The sequence below is a fragment of the Dipodomys ordii genome, unplaced genomic scaffold (assembly GCF_000151885.1).
Source record: "Dipodomys ordii isolate 6190 unplaced genomic scaffold, Dord_2.0 Scaffold12, whole genome shotgun sequence".
In the NCBI taxonomy this organism is placed as follows: Eukaryota; Metazoa; Chordata; class Mammalia; order Rodentia; family Heteromyidae; genus Dipodomys; species Dipodomys ordii.
The window spans coordinates 2,575,115-2,595,341 of NW_012267228.1; the positions used below are offsets into that span (position 1 = coordinate 2,575,115).

General features: G+C 45.6%; 1 protein-coding gene across 1 annotated transcript in view; it reads right to left on the bottom strand.

Moving 5' to 3' along the window:
• Positions 1 to 20,227, bottom strand: part of Atg7 (autophagy related 7) — a 154,315-nt gene that overhangs the window by 104,389 nt on the left and 29,699 nt on the right. Inside the window, 7 exon segments of the mRNA XM_013010309.1 lie at positions 3,538 to 3,613; positions 6,218 to 6,333; positions 8,262 to 8,465; positions 12,129 to 12,323; positions 14,851 to 15,009; positions 17,358 to 17,502; positions 18,198 to 18,288. Coding sequence (XP_012865763.1) covers positions 3,538 to 3,613; positions 6,218 to 6,333; positions 8,262 to 8,465; positions 12,129 to 12,323; positions 14,851 to 15,009; positions 17,358 to 17,502; positions 18,198 to 18,288 — 986 coding nt within the window.

A 20,227-nucleotide genomic window follows, 5' to 3' on the forward strand; every position in this document is an offset into this window, starting at 1 on the left:
TTTCACCCAAAGAGTATATTCCCAAGAGTATATTCACCCAAAACTGTGGACGGCTTGGTCCACAAGATAAAGCAAGACCTTGGTGTTTAGATGCTACTGTTCCTTCCCTCCCTCTCCCTCTCTCTTTGTCCCCTTCCTCTTTCTCTTCCACCCTCCCCTCCTTTCTCCCCCTCTCAGTCTTTCTCTCATTGTCTCCTTCTCTCTCTGTAAGACTTATCATACAGCCTATACTGACGTGGAGCTCCCAAGTGCTGGGGGCACAGATGTGCATCCCACTGCCAGAACACAGTCCACACAATAGGAATCCATTTGCAGAAAGTTCAGACTTAGACTAAAGTCCCCCTGTGTAAACAGCTGTGTAAAGAGCTGTTTGCCCCCCGTGGGGGGTGGAGCAGAAGTGGCAAGAGGGGCTTTGGGATGCCTGCTGACATTATATTTATATATGTGTGCCAGGCACAGGAGTATGTTCACTGTGATCATGCAAGTCACCATACACTTAATAATTTGTGTGATTATTGTAGAAATTTTATGCATCAAAAATGATTTTTAAAAATTCCTCTCTGAAAAATTAGGACAGAACAATGGAAGGGGTGACATTGTCCAAAAAGAAATTTACTTGTTTCCTGACTTATGTAACTGTAACCCCTCTGTATGTTACCTTTATAATAACAATAAATGAATAAAAATTTATTTTAAACAATCTTTCTGTGGTCAGAAAATAACTTATACTTCTTGCTGTTTGCAAAACTGAATCTATATACATTGGGCCAGAGCCATGAAAAACAAACAAATAAATAAAACCCAACCAAGAGACCCCTGAGTCTATTTTTTCATCTTAAACAGTTTTCACAGCTTTCAAATTCAATGAGAGGTTTCTTTGGGCAGAATGTCACTGGTTTTCAGGGCCTAATCAGATCTTCCTCTGCACTGGTGGATCGCTGGCTGGGCCATTTCTGCCTGTGGTCCCAGAGTGGGGAGGACAAAGTGAGTCTCAGACCTCCCAGGTCTGACCCAGGAGAACTCAGGGGAAGTCAGGAAACTTTCTCCAGATTATACAACAGAGCCGCTGGTGGGAGGCCTGCTTCTCTCAGTCCAAGGCTATCACTTTCCACCACATCTCCTCCCACAGGGACCAATTAATAAACATTCTGCTTTGAGGCACTGAGAACCTCACTGGTCATTCTTTACATGCTCAGAACACACAGGAGTTTACTGAATCCTCAACAGGAAACAGTTTCTCTTGGAGAGCTGAGGAGGGGGGGGAATTGGGGGGGAAGGAGGTGCTGAGTTTGTAATAGGGCATTGCGACACCAACCTGCACAAGGTGGAACTGACCAAACACTGAACCGAACACTGGCTGCATAAATGGACTCACTCAACGTGAAGAAACCAACAACAAAAAAAGTTGTATAAATAGTCTAAGGGGAGACCTCACAACCTTGATTACATTGATTCTTTCTTTGTTGTTTTGTTTTGTTCATCCTGGGGCTTGAACTCAGGGCCTAAGCACTGTCCCTGAACTTTTGTCACACCTTGTGTCACTTGAGTCACATCTCTACTTCCGGCTTCTTGGTGGTTAATTGGAGATAGGAGTCTTACACACTTTTCAGGCCAGATTGGCTTTGAACTGCAATCCTCAGATCTCAGCTTCCTGAGTAGCTAAGATTACAAGTATGAGCCACCAGCACCCAGCCCTGAATAATTTTTAAAAGTTCTTTCTTCATTTTCTTTTTTTAGGATGTAGCTAAAAATAAAGGCTTGAAACTTGAAATATTGTAAGCAAATAAACACACACACACACACACACACACACTGAGGTTTTCCCATATATGGCCACCTTACTCTTCGGCCTTTGAGAAAGCCAAACGAAGAGAGGGCCCAACACCCAGACCATCTTTCCCATAGCTGCAGTGAGGAGGAAGGACACTGAAGAGTTGGTGAATGAGGAAGAGCTGCTGCAGGATTAGTTGCCATGGTGCTCTAGGAGCGCGGGCATACGCATCTGACTTGGGCCTCTTCTCTAAAGAGGCTGCGCTGCCCTTAGCACAGAGAAAGCCACAACTACAGCGATTCCACATAAAGGATTTAAAGGAGGAAACCAGTGCAGAAGCATGACTGAAAACTCAATGAAGGCCCTTCTCAGTATTAAATCTGTAAAAGAGATGAGGGCACAGCTCAAGGCCACTGGTGGGGAGGGAGGAGGGGAAGAGCATGGGAAAGATGTGAACGAGACACCAGGGCATAAATAACAGAGGTCAAACCCCAGAGGACAGCAGCTTTGTGAAAACTGGCTAGGCTAGAGTCTGTGGGTGCTATGAGAAGTTTGTCTATGGCAAAGACTGGCATTCTCCTATCAAGTGAATGCCACTTATGTGAAATGGGGCAATCCATACTTCCTGTGTCAGATACATGCTGGACATGAGGAGAACACCTGATCTCACTGGCTCTTCAGTGGCGGCCTGGAGGCTGAAGAACCCAGCACAGGTCTACGTGGTGGTGTGGGGTGAGCGCGCTGAGGAGGGCAGGGAAGCCAAGGCTTTGGAGGGGAGGCCAGGGCTCTTTCTGCTTCCAAAGTCTTGGGAGAACACTGGCTGGGTGGGAAAGTTTGGGGTTAGGTTGCCACTCATTCTCTCACTCTCCTATGACCCCCATCTCCCCTCTGCTCCCTGACAGGAGGGGGCAGTAGACAGCAGGAGACCTACCAGGACCTTGGGAGTAGAGTCTCTCCTCCTACCTGAGAGACAGGTGGGTGCAGCTCAGTGGTACAGCAAGTACATAGAAAGCACATCACCCTGGGCTCCATCCTGCCATCCAAAGACAACTGCCAAGTAGAACTACTGTGCGCTGAAAATGGGCAGCCTTTGCATCATGGGCTGTAAAAGTCTGACTGGAAAACCTCTCCATTCAGTGACTACTACTGAAGAGGCAGCATGAGCTCATCCCAGCCCTTCTCTTCCCCTCCCCGAGCAGCTGGCCTTCCTCACAAGGATCCAAACTCTAGTTCTAAAAACACTCCTCCATGTGCTTGCTCCTAAACTCCTCCTATTTGGGTAGAGTCAATAATAATAATAGCAAACAACAGAAACATAAGCACAGACCCCAATTCCTGCTGCAGTTGTGTCCCATCAATCACCATCCCCAGTCTTCACACCCACCAGATGAAGTCTGTCTGATTTACAGACAAGAGAACTGAGGCCCTAGATGCTGTGGGACTCAATTAGGCAAGGCCATCTTAACAAAGGCAGGGTGGAGATAATTTTCCAGCTGGCAGATTCCAAGCCTGTTCCCTCTTTCTTCATGCCACAGTGAAGTCTCAGTCAGCATGCTTGGTTTGGTTCACCATGCACTGGCAACCACTTCCTGTTTGTGACTTCCACCCTCCACATCCCACAGAACCTTCCAGGCGGTCACAGGGTTCCCCACTGAGAGCCCGGCTGTGGGGGAAGCAGGCAGGGTGGACAGGACAGTCACCCCAGACCAACCCCAACATAGGCGGGATCAGACCCAGGATGGTGGCCTTGTCTCCACACCACTCACCTGGTGAGGCACGAGTCCCAGAGAGGTGGGGGGCTCACTCATGCGGTCATCACTGCTGCTGGCGATGGCGTAGCCCCTGCAGAAGGGAGGAACTAGAGCTGTTCAGTCCATCAGTGTTAACGGGGAACACACATGAGGACTGTCTGGAGGGCGCCAGTCAGGGCGCGGAGGAAGTCCAAAATGCTTTTGCTGGGCACCTACACTAGCCAAAAGTGCACTTCTCTGGGAGGGGAGTAATAAAAATGCATGGCAATGAACCTGTCTTGTTCTTCAAATAGTCCATTTATTTATTTTTTATGCCAATCCTGGGCTTGAACTCAGGGCCTGGACACTGTCCCTAAGCCTTTTTTTCTCAAGGATAGCACTCTGCCATTTGAGCAACAGTTGTACTTCCTCCAGCTTTCTGGTGAGTAATTCGAGATAAGAGTCTTGTAGACTCTTTTTTTTTGGTCGGTCGTGGGGCTTGAACTCTGGGCCTGTGCACTGTCCCTCAGCTCTTCAGCTCAAGGCTAGCGCTCTACCACTTGAGCTACAGCGCCACTTCCGGTTTTCTGGTGGTTTATTGGAGATAGGAGTCTCACGGTCTCTCCTGCCTGGGCCGGCTTTGAACCGCGATCCTCAGATCTCAGCCTCCTGAATAGCTAGGATTACAGGTGTGAGCCACCAGCGCCCGGCTTGTAGACTCTTATGGGATGGCTTTGAAGTGTGATCCCCAGATCTCACCCTCTAGAGTAGCTGGGATTACAGGTGTGAGCCACTGACACCCAGCTTCAGATAGTCTTAAAGAATACCACAAGCACATTTTATATTGAAATTTTCAAATAGAAAACTTTCATTTCTTTCCCTTTCCCATTTCCTTCTTCCCTCCCCTCCCCTCCTTTTTTCTTCTGCAGACACAGGTTCCCATTACATTTTCCAGGTGGGCCTCAAACCCTTAGTCTCAAGAGATACTCCCAGGTCAGTGCCCCAAGTAACTGAGACTATAGGTGAACACCACCATGTCCAGTTCTAACGTTAACCTCCTGAATCAAATCAATGCTACAGAAATGGAGGAAAGAGAAATAATGGTGTGATACTTAGCCACAGAAGCAAGGCAACACAGCATCTCTGAAAACCAGACAATGGGCTAAACTGAATGTCACTGGAGGAGGGCAACCCAGGGAGAGACAGATTATTTAAAAGTAAATTTGAGGACACTGCTGGGGCCATTCCCAACATCCATTGTCCTCTTGCAGCTTCTGACAGTTCTATTCACAGGGGCGGCATGCCTAAACCAAACCTATACTTGCCAGTATTTCCTTGCAGAGTTACAATCACTGGGTAAGTTTTTCAGGAATGCTTTTTAAAAGGACGCAGATGCAGATTGCTACAAATTTTACCCTCTGGTTATTTCTTCCTTCTAAAATGTCATGCACAGCAGTGCAGATGGCACAGCAGTCACCTTGCATCCACAAGGTGACAGCCATAAGGAGGAAAAGCTAAGAGTGACTGAGTGAGACAGACTCAAGCCAGTGCTGGTGACTCACATCTATAGTCCTAGTTATTCAAGAGACTGAGATCCAAAGGATCCTGGTTCCAACACTTCAGGGGTAGAAAAATCCATGAGACTCCTTCTCCAAAATCACCAGCAAAAAGCAGGGCTGGGCTGGAGGTGAGGCTCAGTGGAAAAGCATCAGCCCAGCAAGCAAGCTGAGCAAGCATACAGCCTTGAGTTCAAGCCCCAATACAACCAAAAAGTAAAATTAAATAAAAAAGAGGGAACTCAATTCCCTGATGGCATAATGGGCTGCTTACAGGGCTGTGAAATAATGACAAAGGCTTGTCTTCCTAAGTCACGGAACACAGACCTCTGTCATGTCATACAGTTTCTAACATTAGTGATCATGCATGTTCTTATCAATGACAGAGCTAGGAAAATAAAAACAAAAGTAAAGTATAAAGGTCCTCAAGTCCCCAAAAATGTTTCTTTCTTCAACTGCCAGACTCTAGGAGAATATAAAAAGGTTGCAGGGATAAACCCTAAAGATCCCATAGCAATTTCTCACTGGTTAAAGAACTAGATTAGATTTTTTTTCTCCCGGTTACGGGGCTTGAACTCTGGGCCTGGGCGCTGTCCCTTAAGCTTTCAGCTCAAGGTTAGCATTCTACCACTTGAGCCACAGGGCCACTTCTGATTTTCTGGTGGTTTATTGGAGGTAAGAGTCTCATGGACTTTCCTGCCTGACTGGCTTTAAACCATGATCCTCAGATCTCAGCCTCCTGAGTAGCTAGTATTACAGGTGTGAGCCACTGGCATCTGGCTTTTTTTCTTTTTCTCTTTTGGTGACAGTCCTGAGTCTTGAATTCCGGACCTGGATACTGTCATTGAGCTTTTGTGTTCAAGGCTAGGGCTCTACCATTTGAGCCATAGCTCCACTTCTGGCTTTTTGGCAGTTTGCTGGAGATAAAAGTCTCATGGGCTTTCCTGTCTGGGCTGGCTTCAAACTGTGATCCTCAGATCTAAGCACCTTAAGTAGCAAGGTTTATAGGTGTGAGCCACTGGTGCCTTGCTTCTTAGTCATTTTTGAATATAGAAGAGCAGCAAAACTCTCAGAAGAGTCCAACTGAGAAAAGGCCAGTGGAGACACTGACAATAAAAGCTCTCTTTGTCTAAATGCCCATTTCTGAGTAGCCAACTCACCCTTCTGGATGCTGCAGGACAGAAACCATCAGCTCCACTGCCAGTGCTCCTGCAATCGTGGCCAGGCCTGGACGACTCACAGTGCACTGCTGGTCCAAGGTCCGGTCTCTGGTTGACTGCAGAAGATACAATCACTGAGCTGTGCTGCATGTCTAGTCCCTAGCCCTAGCTCTGAGCCTGAAACTCCTCCACGATGAAGTTTTAAAAGACAACAGATGCTCACTGTTGGCAAGGAACAACCAGCCTCAAACACTATCATTTCTTAGGAGGATCAAGATGAATAAAATACCCAGTCTCAGTAATTAAATGAGGCAACAGGCTGAAAAGGATATAAGTAGGTTAAGCGATCTAAAACCGGAAAATATCAACCAGGTGCCTCAATTCTGCCCTGCCATTCTAACTGAAGTAACCCCTCAGCGTGGCCTGCCAGGATCTGATACTTGCAGTCCTCGGTTCCCATGTGCTTCTCCCAGTGTGGACACCTCACCACACTGGCTTTGATTCAAGGGCTTCACTGCAAATGCCTCTGCTACAGACCGGCTTCGCGGGATCGACCTAAGAAATCCTAACCTTCCACCTCTGAACAAAGGCAGAGGTTGTCAGGGAAAGCTATGACTGAAAACTCTGCTGTAAGAACAGACATCACGACTGCAATGGACCCTTGTGCAGTTACTGCCCCTGTGCAGTAACTAAGTCACAGGGCCAGATGTGGATTTAAGTACATGAAGGAGATGATCAATCAGCCCCACCTCTCCCAGGAGGAAGGTTGGCTTTTTAAAAAATACGTACTGGGAAGACAAAAGCCAATCATCCAAAAAAAAGGTATGGTTTCTAAAGATCAAGTTTTAAGAGAATGGGGAAACAGGGAAGAACCATCTCTGCTCTGGATCTCTGGACTCGATGATGTCTCTGCTCAGTCCTGTGGGCTGGCAGGAGCACAGGCACAGAACTGGGCAATCATATGTCGGCACAGTAGGTCCTTGCTCTTCAATGCACTTTCACACTTGACCTACTTGGCCCTGTGAGTTGACAGGTCCAGTGTTCCCTCCTTTTCTAGGTCATCAGATAAAATAGAAGAGGTCAGTTAAAGATGGGTTTTACACAGTCAATTTTTTTAGTTCAGGACTTTTTTATTTTTTAAACTCTTATACATGGGGGTTACAATCTAACATGTCCAGTGCTTCTTGATTAGTCACCTCTTCCATTATTGTCCTCTGTCCTTTCTACCTCTTTTCCCCAGACTTACTTCTCATTTTCCACTTCCTTTATCACATGTGTACATTGAGAATTCTGGCTGTAGCTGTAGGACATACACTAAGAATGACTTCATGTTTGCTTGAGTCTCAAAGTCACCTAGCACCCTGCACCGTCACTAAATTTGAGACGCAGGTACTCTACTCCCACTTTGCAGAGCCAGAGGACAGAGACTACACAGAATGTCCTGGGAGGCAGTGTTGGGGACAGAACCAGAACCTGGGTATTTGGACTCTTCATGTTGAAGACAGCACAGGAGGCAAAGGACAGCCACCCAGAATCATCTAACTCTGCTGCCGTGTCCTCACTCAGTTGCCACCTCCCACGCTTGGCAGCTGCATTTTATTTTTTTTTTTTGTCGGTCGTGGGGCTTGAACTCTGGGCCTGGGCTCTGTCCCTCAGCTCTTCAGCTCAAGGCGAGCACTCTACCACTTGAGCTACAGCACCACTTCCGGTTTTCTGGTGGTTTATTGGAAATAGGAGTCTCACGGTCTCTCCTGCCCGGGCTGGCTTTGAACCACGATCCTCAGATCTCAGCCTCCTGAGTAGCTAGGATTACAGGCGTGAGCCACCAGCGCCCGGCTGGCAGCTGCATTTATATGAGTGAATAAGGAACAGCTGTAGAGTTGAGGATGCCAATCAAGCCTTGCAGTGTGATGATGCCATTCCCCACACTGGAGCATTCTCTTTGTTAAAAGACAGTATTTGAAAAGCAACAAAAGAGCTAGGTCTCTCTTGCTCAGTGCATAAGACACTGAAAGTATTTGGAACTGTAAAGAAATTCACTTACATCTCCCGGAGCCACCACATCATTGCAGAAATAGCAGCCGAGTTTGTAACCAGGGATGTTGGCAAAAAGTGAGGATCCAAGGAGGTCAGCAGATGCCCCAGGGTGTCCTGGGTACAAGTCCCCGGCTCCCTGCTGCTTTGGTTTCTTCAGGCCATGTCTCATGACAACAAATGTGTCAAAGCCCAAGGCAGCATTGATGACCAGCTGCAGATTTCAAGTAATAAAAGAAGAGAGTTAAGAAAAACTCACTCCAAGCCATGGGTAATTTCCTAGTTGGTTAACTTTTTTTTTTTTTTGGTCAGCCATGGGCCATGAACTCTAGGCCAGGGCGCTGTCCCTGAACTCTTTTTTTTTTTTGTCCCTGAACTCTTTAGTTCAAGGTGAGCACTCTACCACTTGAGCCACAGTGCCACTTCCGGTTTTCTGGTGGTTAACTGGAGTTAGAAATCTCATGGACTTTCCAGCTGGGGCTGGCTTTGAACTGCAATCCTCAGATCTCAGCCTCCTGAGTAGCTAGGATTATAGGTGTGAGCCACTGGCGCCTGGCTATTTGGTTAACTTTCAAAGTTAACTTTTTTGCCTGTGAGTGTAACTAGAGTCTAATACTAATACTGAACAAGGCTCTTCAGTACTGAGGGATTATAAAGTTAAAAAAATCAGACAAGTTGTCAACATAAACTGTCTCATTCATTTCATTTAAAACTCCCTTTTAGTCCGGTGCTGGTAATTCATACCTGTAATCCTAGCCATTTAGGAGGCTAAGATGGAAAGGATCTTGGTTGAGGCCAGCCAAGATTGGTTGCATACATGTGCAAAATCATTTGTGAATAAGTACCTGGGCACAGCAGCATGTACCTGGCACCCTGCCTATGAACTGACCTAGCCAAGGCAGAAGAGTCTGTGTGATCACATCTCAATGGAAGATGCTGAGCATGGTGGCACATGCCTGTCATTCCAGATCCAAAAGAAAGTATAAAACAGGCTGATCACAGTCTAGACACAAAGTAAGACCCTATCTCAGAATAAGCAGTGCAGAGGAGGGCACAGTGGTAGAGCACCTGCCCAACAAGTGTGAGCTGTGTTCAAACCCTAAAGACCTAAACTACAACAACAAACAAACCAAACAACCCTAAACTATAACGAAATTCCCTGAGAATATCACCTATTTATAGATGAGGCTCCTGAAAGCCAGAAAGGTTCATTTTTTAGATGGCCCATAGTCACTTAGCTTCTAAGAGTAAGCATACACTTGCAACACATATTCATTGCTGCATTATTATTTGCCAACTTAGGCAAACAGTCTAGATGCTCTACAATAGATGAGCAGATCAAGGAAATGTGGAACATATATATAATGGAATTTCCTCATCCATCAGAAAGAGTACTATTATGTCATTTGCAGGAAAAAGGATGGACCTAGAACAAATCATGTTAAGTATAGTAAGCCAGGTCAGAGAGACAAACAGTGTATGTTTCTCCTATATGTGGAAGCTAGATCTACAATACAACTAAATGTACTAATTTATACAGAGCCTTATGCATTTATCCCCAGACAAACTGACTAAAGGAGGGTATACGTAGGGGAGGAATCCAAAGACCTAACTCCTCTGAACATCTAAAGTACAATTTATCAAAACGAATTCCAAGACATGGAAACATGGGTTTTTTTGTTGTTGTTTTAACTTGCTTTGCTTTCCTTTTTCTTGAAGGGTGGGCCAAGAGGGGTGTACAGGGATGGAGGGAGGAAAGGTGAGCAAATGCAGTCATTGTATTCAACATATACTACATAAAAAATAAACTATGAACTTGTGGGTAGGGATAGGAGGGGGAAAAAGGGGAAAGTGAAGGAAGTGATGAAAACGTCCAAGAAGCATTGTACTCAGGATAACTCGACTTATGAAATTGTAACCCCTTGTACAACTCCTTAGAATAGTTTAATTTTTTTTTTTTTTACAAAAGGGTAAGTGTTGTGTTTGTTTTTTTCTTTTGAGGTCTTTGTTTTTCTCATTGTGAACATTGAATTTAAAATGGTAACATTCAATTTAACATGTAGTTTTAAATAAAGCTTGGCTTATCTGTTTAAAAAAAAAAGGTGGGCTGGGAATGTGGCTCAGTGGTAGAGTGCTTGCCTTGCATGCATGAGGCTCTGGGTTCAATTCCTCAGCACCACATAAGCAGAAGAAGCCAGAAGTGGCGCTGTGGCTCAAGTGATACAGTGTTAGCCTTGAGCTGAAGAGCTGAGGGACAGCACCCAGGCCCAGAGTTCAGGCGCTACAACCAACCCCCCCCCCGCCCCCCTTGCACACACACAAAGGTAAGTGTTAAGCCAGGCACTGGTGGCTCACACCTGTAATCCTAGCTACTGTGGAGGCTAAGATCAGAAGAAGCCAGCCCAGGCAGTAAAGTTGTGAGAAATGAACCCCCAGAAAAATGGAAGTGGAGCTGTGGCTCAAACTGGTAGAGCTCTAGCCTTGAGCTGGAGCTCAGGGACAGTGGCCAAGACCTGAGTTCAAGCCCTAAGTTCAAGCCCCATGACCAAAAAAAAAGGTAAGCGTGCAAAACTAAGTCTGCAAGTTCTCAAACTCGTTTCACTGCTGGTAACCTACATCATGTCCACAGTTGTAACAGCTTTGCTGAGATTTAATACACATACTGTATAATTTGTTCCTTACGTAGATTTTCTTTTTTTGAGTCAGGATCTTGCTATGACTTTCTCACCCATGAACTCATGATGCTCCTACCTTTGCCTCCCAAGTACTGGAAAGACCGGTATACATTAACGTAGACCAATACCACAGCACAGATTTGTTGATTGCAGTGCTGGAGTTTGAACTCAGGGCCTTGCACAAACTAGGAGGTGCTCTACTACTGAAATCACTCCTTCAGCCCTTTCTGCTTTAGTTATTTTTCAGGTGGGGGTCTCACTTTCCTTTCCTGGACTGTGATCCTTCTACTTCATTTCTGCACAGTAGGGATGAAAGGCATGCTACAGTGCCCACTGTGCCTGGTTTTCTTCATTGAGATGGATGGAGTCTGGCTAACTTTTATGCTCAGGCTGGCTGCAAATCAATCTCTGATACCAGGGAGCTAGGATTACAGACATGAGCCCTTGCTCCTGGTACCACATAGAGTTTTTTCTTTTAGTTCTGAGACTGAGACTTGAACTTCGTACCTGATGCTTTCACTCATTGTCTAGCACTTTACCAACTGAGCCATGCCTCCAACCCTATCAGACAGATTTTTTTAAAGACAAGATTTTTTTTTTCAGTTGTCATTTGTTATGCTCTTAGATTTGATGATATAGAAAGCTTTAAAGAAGAGGAAAAAAACACACTAGAAAACAAAGATAACTCATGAACCAAAGCTCGCATAGTTACCTGAACAGTTTGTGACATTTCTTCCTCCTGTTTTCTCCACTTGGGCCCCCTACCCTCCCTTGTCAGCCTTCTCCCTGGTCTAGTAGACACACAGACATAAATGTGTATATTTTCGTGTGTGTTTATATATAAATATAATTCATAGAAATGTAGATCATATCTTGTGTAACATAATATGGTATTTTCTGTATTATTAAAATGCTTTGGAAACTTAACAGTGAATGGCTGCATAGTAGTCTATCAGGCATGCAAATCATGACTTAGTTAACCATTCAGTACTGCTGGCCCTTGAATGTTAGAAAAATTCAACAGTAAACTATCCTGGGAGACAGTATGAGGCAGGGCCAGGTCCGGTAGAGCCCCCTTGGGTACAGTGGTCACACAGTACAAGGTTACGCAAGACTTTTCTTTCCGGGGGTCACCTCTCCATTTGGGGAGGAGGTGCATGAAGTTACAGCCAGAGGAGGAGCACCCAGGTTCCATACCCTACCTTCCTCTTGCTCGCGGCAATGACGGTAGGAAGCCACCGGCTCTCCCTTGTGTCCATCAACAAGAAGATGACGTCGTGGCTCTGGATGAGTTGCTCCAGCTGCTCCACATCCCTGCGGGCTTGCTCCAGGGTAACACTGGAGAAGTTCACAGGATGTCCTGGCATGGGGATGCTCATGCTGAACCCTCTGGCATTCTGGGAAAACAGGATATACTTAGGTCTGAAGGAGGGTGCACGTGAGATCTCAGAGGTTACGCTTCCTCACAGCTACAGCACTAAGGATGGCACTTAAAAGCAGAAATATCTCTGTGCACAATGCTACTGATTTCTTTTATCCTACCTATGCCCTCGGGAAAACTGAGACACTAAAACTTGAGCTATCTTTTGGTAGGAATGTGTTGTTGAAGAAGGAACCCAGGGACTTGCACATGCTGGGCAAGTGCTCTACCGTGGAGTTCCATCTCTAAAGGCTTTTGAGGCTGATGTTAAGAATGAGCCATAGCTGGGCGCCAGTGGCTCATACCTGTAATCCTAGCTACTTAGGAGGCTTAGATCTGAGGATTGCAGTTCAAAGCCAGCCCCATCTGGAAAGTCCATGAGACTCTTGTCTCCAATTAACCACTAGAAAACTGGAAGTGGTGCTGTGGCTCAAGTGGGTAGAGTGCTTGCCTTGAGCTGAAGAGCTCAGGGACAGCTCTTCAGGACCTGCCCAGAGTTCAAGCCCCCTGACTGACAAAAAAAAAAAAAAAGAGTGAGCCATGAGTGGGTGCTGATGAAGCCAGAGGCAGAGACTTTCCCCAGGGAAGGAAGTCCTCTTGGGTCATCAATGCACCCTTAGTTCCTTGCCTTCCTCTGGCCACAGAGAGGTATGAGGACATCAGCTTTCTCATTCACTTACCTGCTTGGGAAAAAAGCTCATGGGGCAGGGCAAGCGTGTTTTTTTTTTTGTTTGGTTGGTTGGTTTGGCTTGGTTTTTTGTTTTGTTTCTGGTAATTGGAGTTGAGTTTCATATATTTGTCTGCTTAGGGTAGCTCAAACCTTGATCTTCAGATCTCAGCCTCCTGAGTAGCTAGGATTACAGGCTTCTCTCTGATGAGGTATATTGAATAGGAGGAAGAAATTCTCCATTCCATGGAGGAGGAAATCAAGTTACAACTTGACCGTGGTGACAGAGTAGAAACCTAACACCTGAACTCTCTCTCTTTTTTTTGGGGGGGTCAGTTCGTGGGGCCTGAACTCTGGGTCTGGGCGCTGTCCCTCAGCTCTTCAGCTCAAGGCTAGCGCTCTACCACTTGAGCCACAGCGCCACTTCTGGCTTTTTTCTTTTTGCTTATGTGGTCCTAAGGAATCAAACCCAGGGCCTCAGGCATGCAAGGCAAGCGCTCTACCTCTGAGCCACCTTCCCAGCCCGGCAAGCGTGTTTTTTACAAAAGAAAATCTATCTTTACCAACTATAGACTTTTGTTTTTGGTCTGTGTGGGGCTCGAACTCAGGGCCTGGGCACTGACCCTGAGCTTTTTCTCTCCAAGGCTAGTGCTCAAAGTGTTGAGCCACAGTGCCACTTCTGGTTTTCTGGTGGTTCATTGGAGATTAGAGTCTCAGGGACTTTCCTGCCCAGGCTGGCTTTGAACTGTGATCCTCAGCTCTGTTAATGGCATCTGTTCCATTTTGGTGAAGCCCAGATTATCGGTGTTTGTTTGTTTGGGAGTCCTAAGTCCAGCCAAGACCTGTAGCTGGACCAGAAGCAATGTGCATACCCATGAGCACAGAATAAAATTTCCTGTCTGAAACTGGGGTTTGGGGACTTTGTGATTTGTGACAGCCGACAGCCATCATGGCTTCTCAATGTTGCTGTGTTCCTTCCCTGGGTAGCAGTGGGTTCTCAATCAATACTATTGAATTAAACCCAATAAATGCTGTCCCTTGGGAATACTGATAAAATGAACAAAGCCATCAACATTTTCTATAGCAAAGACTTCTGAAACAGATGGCTCAATGTTAGCTGGCTAAAGAGAGAGATGTCAGAAAAGCAGGCTTTCTCCTGGCTATGGCTGAGAGCCTCTTCTACATTTCTAAGAACAAGCCGATGCTCTGAAGATATCTCATCTGCCTCCTGCCAGACAAACTGATTAAGCATACAAGATGTAGGCTCATTCTGCTGAATGACCTCAAAACAACTCTCAAGATTTTGGATCAAATGAGGTGAATGACTTATTTCTTATTAGCTGGTGTTTCTACAATAAAGAGAATAAGTCAGAAATAAGAAGAGCTAGAGAAGAACCTTCCACTTCTACTCACTTTTTCTTCTTAGAGACACATGTATTCAATCTCATTTCTAAGCTAGTATTAAGCAAGCAGGCTGATGATTAAGGAAAATGAATATCCCATATCTGGGCTGTCACAAACACTTAAGAGCCAGGAGAGATCTGAGTCCAGGCATCCCTCCAGAAGCACTTCTCATACATTCATTTCATTTTCATCAGGTTTATGAGAGCTATATTTTGTTTTGCTTTTCCACTGCTGGGGATGGAACCCAGGGCCTTATGCATAATAGTCAAGTTCTCTACCACTGAGCAAACCCCTCCACCCCCTACCACTGAAATGAGGTACACAGCTTGACCACACGGTGAGTCTCGGGGGAGAAACGACCTATGTCTGATCACCCATCACCAATACAGGCGGAGGAAAAAACCTGTGGGTGTTCACCAAAGTGTCAACGTACCACTCCGGGGAATATTTTCTGGAGCCGGTCTGCTGCAGCCAGGGCCTTGGGCTTACCACCCCCTAGGCAGTCTTCAAATTCATAGAGAGGCTGTCTCACGGGATTAGAGTAGGAGATCTTGGCGTTGTCCACAAAGGTGACATGTCTGACACCCCAACCCTGCATGGAAACAAGAGACCATGATGTGCCTCTGCCCAACTTCTCACAGGGCATCTCTCTTGAAATCCCTGGAAAGGGTTTGGATTTTGAGCAGTTGGAGACCCATAAAATACAGGAAACATTAGGAATTGAATTGTGCAAATTCAGTTTTTGATACCCTGAATGTCAACCTCCTTTAAAAGATGAAATAATTATAAACTTAGAGCCTGGTTCCCTGAAGTAACGAGACTAAGACATGTCAGAGTGAGTCTATCTAGTAACTCATTATTTTTGACAGCAGCAGTGGAGAAACATTTGGAAATGAATCCCGAGAGCTTTGCATGTAGCTAACTGTCTTAAGAGGATTAGCAAGAGCCCCCAAAAGTCTGTGGTTGCTCTGAAATAATTAAGTCTAAATAACAACTCCTCTCAAAGATCATCTAAGGCCTCAATTAACTCTTCAGAAAAATGATTAATAACTCATTTCCCACTGTATAATAATGCAGAATATTCTGTAGTGTTTCTCCAAGAAGCCTTATTAATAACTGAATGATGGGGGTGGGGTAAGTCTGTGCTCTCATAAATCATTTTTATGATATTATATACTTCAATTATACCACCCATAAGGCTTTGTAAAAGCACACAGTTTTAAAGTTAGACAAGAATTGCTAAAATCTATACTCATGCTGGGCGCTGGTGGCTCATGCCTGTAATCCTAGCTACTCAGGAGGCTGAGACAGGAAAGACTGTGAGACTCCTATCTCCAATACACCACCAGAAAACCAGAAGTGGCACTGTAGCTCAAGTGGTAGAGTGCTCGCCTTGAGCTGAAGAGCTGAGGGACAGCGCCCAGGCCCAGAGTTCAAGGCCCATGACCAACAAAACAAAACAAAACAAAATCTATACTCATACTCTAATCACTTGTTCCACAGATATAAAAACTGACCCATAGGAACAATAGATGATCTGTCTAGAAATTACACATTGCACTAGGGGTGTGAGAATGAAACGTCCACAGCTGCACCTCCTTTACGGTGGGGATGTGCACTCCAGCAGATGAGAAATGAGCACCGGCTCCCTCTGAATCTGCAGTTAGCTAAGTGCGAATAGAGAAAGACTTGGGGCTATACTGAGCATTATCCCCTAAACATTATAGTACAACTATTTAGGCAGTGTCTATATCATATTAGGGTTCTACGTAGTCCAGAGCTTACTAAGGCTTGTAGAAGGCTATGCACAGGTTTTATGAAGCACTGTGTCATTTTAAAAAAGGGACTGGAGCAACAGGGGGTTGATACCCATGGAGGACCTAGAACCAGCATGGCAGATACCAAGGGACACTGGTACAGTGATGGAAGGAAAGCCCTGCTAAGACTATTTACTAAGCTAAGACTGCCCTCTCTTGCTTCAGTGCCTTTCCCTCAGCACTTACGAGACTCAGATGGTTTCAAGGGGGGGAGTCAATGAAGACTCCAGATTAGTTTCTAGGGTTGGAGATGACAGACTACACCCCATCTTTTCATAGTCTTCTTGTGTGACTTTTTGGTCCACTCACCCTATTTCAGCAGCTAAGCAAATTACCAAGGAGGATGAAAAAGTAGGAACCAAACCCAAAGTCACTTGTGCTAGATTTAGGGATATTTATTTCTGAAGTAGTTTGGCATTCTGGAGAAGAGCGCAGGGAAGGTGGTCTGGGAACATGATGGGCAGTGAGAAGAAGGGTAGATGTCCTGAACTAAGCCACAAGCTTAAGGTAGACATAAGCTTTCTATAGGTAGTGTGACATGATCTAGTTTTGTAAATACAAACAGATAAATAACAGCAAAGACAGGAAAGGTCCCTCTGTGTGTTTACACATGCCTGGGATAACAAGTGGGAATGTGAAAAGTCTGCTGAATTCTGGGAAATGGGCCTTGGGATGAGGGTGTGGAAGACTTTGTTTCTCCCTGACAAAATAAAATATAAGCACAGATTCTTGTTATAGTTAAAAGGATGAGAAGAAAGATAAAAGGAGCTGGGCTCTGGTGGCTTACACTAATCCTAGCTACTCAGGAGGCTGAGATCTGAGGATCACAGTTTGAAGCCAGCCTGGGCAGGAAAGTCCATGAGACTCTCATTTCCAATCAACTACTCAGGAAAGACTGGAAGTCATGCTGTAGCTCAAGTGGTAGAGCTCTAACCTTGAGCACAGAGAGAGAGGTTCAGGGATAAAGCCCAGGCTCTGAATTCAAGCCCCTTGACCAGCCAAAAAGAAAAAAGAAACGATAAAAGGAAGGGAAGAAGGGACATGGAACGCAGGAGAGGGAAAGAAAACATGTCCTGGGCTGGCCATAGTCTAAAAACCCCATGTGGCCTGAAAATTTACTTACCATCAGTGTCCTGGCCACATTACAACCCAAGGTACCGGCTCCCAGCAGCAGACATTTGACAGACACAACCTTGTCTAAGTCTAAGGTAGGGACCAATCTCCAACACATCAATTTGAGATTTAAATCCACTGATGACTCAGCCAACCTGAAAAATGAGAGATGAAAAATGAGAGATTTCTGTATTCACTCAGTTGACTCATTTGTGTTCCAAGTTTTTCCCAAAAGGTATCAGATGAAGCACAGGAGGAGAAGGAAAGGTCACCACACAGAATGGGTAGCTACTGAATACTCTGCATAGTGGTGGGCCACCAATATGACAGTGAGCTCCTAACAGCCAAGGTGAAAAGGGAAACTTGACTATTTCTAAGCTGTGGTATTCATGACCAAGAATACACCAAATAGGTAAGTTCTTCCATGTCCAAGTAATGAATACAGAAATGCCTTCCATTTCCTTTTAATAAAGGGTGATAATATTCTTCACCATTAACTATATCACTGGCTTCCATGAGTTATTTCTTATGATGTCCTTCAAAAAAGGCATGTAGGACAAAACTAAGAGGCACGAATAATGAGCTAGACGGTGGCAGTAAGGTGTGCCTGGCTAAAAGTCTGAGCAAGAAGCAAGGGCATTTAGGACATCTAGGAGAACACATGGACGGTGTGCCTTCAGGATGTCTATCTACCCTTAAACTACTTCTCACAGCAAACTTAGCGGAGTGGAGAGCATACAGCAGAATGGCTCCCCCTAGACGGGACATCAGGGCGCAGGCTCAGCCTGACAACCAGTGCACAGAGAGTTATGAAAAAGCCCCTGGAGAACAGAGCACCACACATGTGTACCTCTTGGGGTCCATGCACTCGCTGAGGTTCACCATCCTCGGGCCCATGCCTCCTTTCTGGTTCTTTTCCCAGCCAACCGCTTTGGGACAATCTTAAGGCAAATAAAACACTGAGCTTAATAAAAGAGAGAAGAAGAGAAACAAAGAAGCAGCAAACTTCGAAATAGTCAACATTCACAATGTCCCGTGCAGCAACAAGCTTTCAGTTTGTTTCTTTCTCAAAGAGGTTGCAGGGCCTGGGTCTTCATCTTCCTGCCACAGCTGCCTCCCCATTTCCTCAGCTGCTGGGACGGCTGGGTGCAAGCAGACCTTCCTGCACTCAAGTTCCTGAAACAGTGCTCAACCCGAGCTGAGCCCAACATGCCCCAACTGCTACCGTTATTAGAAGTCTCACTTGCAGCAGAAAGGCTCTCCCCAATCAAGACAAGAAGATGTGACTCAGCACACCTTCCACTGACGCTCCTGTTGGGATCTGAACCTTTGCATACAGGCTGCCCCCTCTCTTCCGCCACCTCACCAGCCCCCCTGCTCAGCTCTCCAGTGTACACCTGTGTGCTTACAGATCACAGACCAATGTGATTCTTCATTCATTCAGAATTTCCCCTTCCCTGATGATCCTTTCTCCCCTGCTCTCTTGCAACTCTTGCTGTGGAGGCCTTTGTGACCTCAGGGCTTGTGGGCTTTGTCTATAGAACTTTGTTATGCAGAACACAGCTATATTAAAAATACTACCATGTGAATACCTTTAGTTCACATGATACAGGAAGAGTCTTCATAAAGTTTTCTTTGCAGCTAAGAGAAACATCATTCATTTACAGAAAAAAAAACAGAAGAAAAAAAATAGCCTTTCCTAAAGTAGGTAATCTATATTCAATAGCAAGCACAAAGATGCTTTAAAGAAATGACTGCACAGCTGGAGACGCACAGCCCCCCAGGTGCTAAGGGCAGATGAGGTGTGAGCCACAGCACTGGCCGGCAACATGGCTAACATGCAAGTCAGTGAGTAGTTTTCATCATGGTGGGCAAGTTCTGGTGGGGGACTTGTAAAAGGGGCTTGGTGGCGGCTAGGAACAGAGACTACCCATGCTTCACTTTAAGTGAACTCTCACTCCATCCCCTAGATAGTCTTTAGGCTGGAGTTTAATAAAATAAATACACGCAGGCTATTTCAGAATGTACCAGAAGAGGGTGCTATATTAAATGCAAATTGCTAAAGCAGCAGAAAAGCAATACATTTCTTTTTTTTTTTTTTGTCGGTCATGGGCCTGAACTCTGGGCACTGTTCTTCAGCTCTCTGGCACAAGACTAGCACTCTACCACTTGAGCCACAGCGCCACTTACGGCTTTTTCTACTTATGTGGTGCTGAGGAATCGAACCCAGGGCCTCATGCATGCAAGGCAAGCGCTCTACCACTGAGCCACCTTCCCAGCACCATGTTGCTTTGATTTACATTGCCTTTATGACCAGGGATGTTGCGCATTCCTCCTGTGTTTATTGGCCATTTTTCTTCCTCTGAGAGGTCTCATTTAACTCCTTTGCCCATTTGTTAATTGGTTTGTGGGGGGGGGGGGCAAAAGTGTTGGCTTCCCTTTTTCTTGTCGGTCATGGGGCCTGAACTCTGGGCCTGGGTGCTGTCCCTCAGCTCTTCAGCTCAAAGCTAGGGCTCTACCACTTGAGCCACAGCGCCACTTCCGGCTTTTTCTGCTTATATGGTGCTCAGGAATCGAACCCAGGGCCTCATGCGTGCAAGGCAAGCACTCTACCACAGAGCCACCTTCCTGGCTCCAAAAGCAATAAATTTCTTAAAAGGCCCTGAACAGAGTGAACAGCTTCCTCTACTTACGACATCAAGGCACAGACACTGATAAAATATTATCCAAGCTTATCCTTGGTCCTTTTGACTTCTGCTCTTTATATTTTTGGTGGTACTAGGATTTGAACCCAGGGCCTACCACTTGATCTACTCTCATAGTTCTACGATGTTATGTGTATACATACACACATATGCACACAATGAAGCATTGTGTGTG